Source organism: Malurus melanocephalus, unplaced genomic scaffold (genome assembly GCF_030028575.1).
Source record: "Malurus melanocephalus ecotype Western Australia unplaced genomic scaffold, MMel_1.1 scaffold_381, whole genome shotgun sequence".
In the NCBI taxonomy this organism is placed as follows: Eukaryota; Metazoa; Chordata; class Aves; order Passeriformes; family Maluridae; genus Malurus; species Malurus melanocephalus.
In genome coordinates this window covers 537,119-541,503 of record NW_026623613.1, presented here as the reverse complement: position 1 = coordinate 541,503, position 4,385 = coordinate 537,119, and the positions used below count along the sequence as shown (strand labels likewise).

At 60.6% G+C, this 4,385-nt stretch overlaps 1 protein-coding gene across 1 annotated transcript in view; it reads right to left on the bottom strand.

Annotated features, from left to right (window-relative positions):
- The window catches only part of EVPL (envoplakin), a 25,312-nt gene extending 21,768 nt beyond the window's left edge, over nt 1-3,544 (bottom strand). Inside the window, exon 1 of the mRNA XM_057378959.1 lies at nt 3,318-3,544. Within this exon, the coding sequence (XP_057234942.1) occupies nt 3,318-3,391 (74 nt within the window). The 5' untranslated portion in view covers nt 3,392-3,544. The remainder of the gene's footprint in view (nt 1-3,317) is intronic.
- Between the last annotated feature and the right edge of the window lie 841 nt (nt 3,545-4,385).

Below are 4,385 nucleotides of genomic sequence, written 5' to 3'. Positions count from 1 at the left end.
ACCGAACCTGTGCCGGGGAACCGAGCCTGTGCCGGGGCACCGAGCCTGTGCCGGGGCACCGAACCGGTGCCGGGGAACCGAGCCTGTCCCGGAGAACCGAACCTGTGCCGGGGAACCGAACCTGTCCCTGGGCACCGAACCTGTGCCGGGCACTGAACCTGTCCCGGGGCACTGAGCCTGTGCCGGGGCACCGAACCTGTGCCGGGTACCGAGCCTCTCCCGGGGGCACCGAGCCTGTGCCGGGCACCGGCACCGTCCCCCCAGGACAGGCTCAATTCACCTCCTGCCTCAAGAGCGTCATTGGGGTGTCCTGTTCGAGCCCATCCCGCTTTGTCACGGGGCTGTGGATGCCTCTGTGCCGCTCCAAGAGGGAAGAAGGGAGGATCCCTCCCAGGTCACCCATAAAATCCTGTTTATTCCTGCTGGCTGAAGGAAACACTGGGGCGCTCCGTCACTCGGTTCCCAAGGGATCTGCTTTGTTTGGGCTGAGCCACAATAAAACTATGGGCTGAAAAGATGCCAGCAACCTCCTGGTCAGGGGCACTCAGCCCACCCCAGCCTGGGCTGCACGGGGGCACCCGAGGTGAGAGACCGGGATGCAGCTGCAAACAGCTTGGGTTTCAGGGAACTGGGGATGCTCCCCAAAGTAATCATCTCTGGAGCAGCAGGGCTGTGCTGAGAGGAAGTGTGAGCTCCTCCTGTCCGTGCAAACAGCCCGTGGTGGCACTGGTGCCTCAATGTCCCTCCTCAGCGTGTCCCCGTGCCCATCCCTGCCACCCCTGGGCAGGACATTGCACTCAACCAGAGCTGACCCAGCCGGGTTCAGCATTTCAGGGCGAACAGCTGACCATTGGGGTGCAGAGAGGCAGCCTGGCATCAGCTGGGACATGGGGAGCCATGAGCTGGACACCCCTCAGCCTCCCAAAAGTCGGGTCCAGCCCCGGGCGTGGTGCCTGGCACAGCCACAGCCCCGGGATGGCCGAGGGCAGGGCTGGGCAGAGCTCAGGAGCCGGGCAGCTTCCTCCCTAGGGCTATGCCATGCCCAGCAGAGGCACAGCACTGTCATTAGCATTATTAATTGGTTCATTTCTCCACTTTCTGCCTCCCGGACAGTCCAGGGCACACAGGAGCAGGACTGTCCCCTACTCCTGGTCACTCCTGTCAGGCACTCTGGGCAGGACACAGCACCACCCACTGCAATCCCTGCCCCCTGTGTCCCTTCCTCATGGGGACTTTGCCTTATGGCCACGGGGCAGACCCCAAATGTGGGTTTGCTTTACGGACATGGGGCAGACCCCAAAGCTGTGGTTCTCCCCAGCCCACAGAAGCCCTGGCACATTTGGTGTAGGGGATTTGGTGAATCACATTTGGTGATTTGCCAGCAGATCCCAGTGATCCCCACCCTGCCAGTGCTGGGTTAGTCCCTAAGCCCCTGCCTGTCCCCAGGATCCACGCTGCTCCAGACTAAGCAGGGACAAGCACAGGGAGGTGGTGGAAAAAGSAGCAATCCCAGGAGATGATTTGCCATCCACCTCCCAAACCACCCACAGCCTTTGTCAAAATCACACCCAGGCACAGCCAGTCCAGCCAGATCCAACTCAATTCCACCTTCCCGGGAGTTCTCCCTTTCAGCCCTGCAGTGCCTCCTCCTAGAGCAGGGCACATCCAGGATGCTCCTTGGGGACAAAACTGCTCTTGACATCCCCTCCCTCACCAAAAAGAGCCAGAAAAGGCTCCTGAGAGTCAGGGTGAACCATGACCCCAAGGATCAAGACCCCTCTAGAGGGATRCAGCTGCTGATGGTGAAGCCCAGAGACAGGAAAACCCAGCTGCTGCTGAGGCTCTGGCCTTGGGGCCACTAAGAGCAGCTGTGGGCCACCAACATTTTCTCGGGGCCATCTGCAGGGTGTGTTCTGGTGGCTGCTCCCGAGACASCTCATCCTCCTTCATTTTCTCAGCCACTTTGGGCGCTGACCAAGCCCCAGGCCATGGCCAGGTGAGCGAGGCTGTGTCTGGTGGTTGGTGCCTCCTGAAACGAGCACGACTGGCTGGGTAATTGCTGCTCGTGGCTGCAGCCTCCATCCTGCACGGGGAGAGCTGTGAGCTCTGCCTGGGATGCAGCTGCAGTTACTCTGAGCTGGGGGAGAGCCTGCCCAAACCCTCTGCACGGCCTCAGGAATGCTCAGCCTGCTCTGGAGGAGGTGGATGGGTTGCTTTAGTGAGGATGGACACACCAGAGGCTGCTGGGGAGGTGTCTCAGGGCAGGGTCCAGCTCCTGACTCACCCTGGGCAGCCCCAACCTTTGTGGGGTCACCTTCCCCCAGGTCCCACTGCCCTCACCAGCCACCCTCCTCCTCAGTGGCTGCAGGCTGACCTGGGCTTTGGCCCCAAAATGCCACATTTRGGTGCCAGAATTGCATTGTGGCCACCCAGGTGTCCACACGCACACAGACTCTGTCCTGGACAGGAGATGGGGTCAGCACACCCTGCACCTCCTCAGCACAACCCTCCTGGCAATTTCCTCAGCCTCCAGCTCTGTTGGGGCACAGGATCCCCACGGAACCAGCCCACCAGCACTAGGAAACGCAAAATTGCTGAGGAAGGTGGAAAATAATCCTGAGTTAACAAACGGCAGCTGGAGGGAGGGATGAGCTCTCCCTGCAGGAGCACTCCCTCCCGGGAAGCATCACACATCTCACTCCTCAGAACTCAGGGAATCTTTTTATGGAGTCACAGAATGGTTTGGGTTGGAAGGGACCCTAGAGTTCCTGGTTCCAAGCCCCTGCCACAGGACACCTCCCACCAGGCCCGGTGTGAAAGAGGCAAACTCAGCAATTCGACCTGCAGAGACCCGGCCTGTGCAAAGCCATCCTCACCATCTCCACCTCCTGAGCAGCGCCAGGCTGAGCATCCTTCTCCAGGAACCCCAGAGCAGCCCCACACTGACCCCACAGAGCCAGGAACGCGAGGATTTGGGATCTGCTCCGCCACTGAGCAGACCCCGCTCCACCCCAGCACTGAGGCTGGGTTTATCCTGCTCCCCCCTGCCCAAAAAGAGCTTTCTGCACCTCCCCGCTCAGTGCTCACAGCTCTGAGCACATCCCAGCGCCGCACGGACACTCCTGGGAGGGAGAGAGGGACACAAAACCCACCMAAGACAAGGACAGCAGCCAGGGCAGCACGATTGGGCATCGTCTCCCAGCGAGCCCCAACCCTGTGCTGCTCCACAGAGTGATGGCTCTCAGGGTGGCTGACAGGACCCCCCATCCCCTGTCCTCCCCCAGAATCACAGGACAGAGAGGAAGGGTCACACTTACTTGCTCGGTTTGACCGGGGAGCCCCTGCCGGGGGAACTCCTGCTCGGGGAGCTTTTGCCCACCCCTTTGAACATGTTGGCCGGTTCCCAGCTGCTGTCCCGGCTCGGCACGGTGGCGGTGGGCGCTGGCTGCCGGCTCCCTGCTCCTCTCGGCGGGGATGGAAGGACAGCTCTCGGCGGCGGGGTAAAGAGCAGCTCCCGCAGGCTCCTCCCCGAACGCAGGTGAGCAGCAGCAGCAGCGATGGAGGCGCATCTGAAAAAAGTGACTCGAAAAACCAGTTCGGGGTGGAAAGAGCAGAGCCCCAGAGGGAGAACGGGAGACCTCGCCCTGGCTCGGAGAGTGTTTGGGCTCACACAGCCGCAGCTTCCAGCACAGGGGCAGAGAGGAAAAGCCTGGGAACGCGACCCTGCCACTTGGAGGGACAGCACTGCAGCCACTGAAACACGTTTTAAAGCGTGTCCTCGCAGCAGCTGTTTAAAATGTTACMGAACAGCAGAACCCCTACAAACAAAGCCGAGTGAGAGTTTTCCAAGGTGGCAGCAGCAGTTTGGGAATCAGCAGTTCTCAGAACACGCTGTAATTGTGCAGTCCAGTACACTTTTGGCCCAGGCTCAGCACGAGGTGGCCCTGGCTCACACAGAGGGAAGGTTGGCAGCTCCAGCTCAGCATTACAGGGGCCTCAACCAGCGGGATTCAGGCTCTGGGACAAACTAACCCCAAAGATCTGGGTCTGAGGCTCTACCCAGACACCCAGGCTTTGCCTCTRGGCAGCTCTTTCCCCTCTCTTTCAGAGCCCCAGCTGGTTCCCAGTGAGCCCAGCAACACCCTGGCATCTCCGTGGCTCCTGGGGATGCCCATCCGGCTCTCCTTGGCCACAGCCAGGGCTGGCCACCTGCTGGTTTCAGATAAAGCCAAGTTCAAACATCCCACAAACCAGGAGCCCTGTGCTCCAGGCTGACAGCAATAGGGGATCTGATMCAGGGCAGGAGCAGGGAGGGAGGGAGAGGATGGAATCAGCCACCAGTGATGCCAACACAGGTTTGTGGCTGTTCTTCCCTTCTTCTGTGT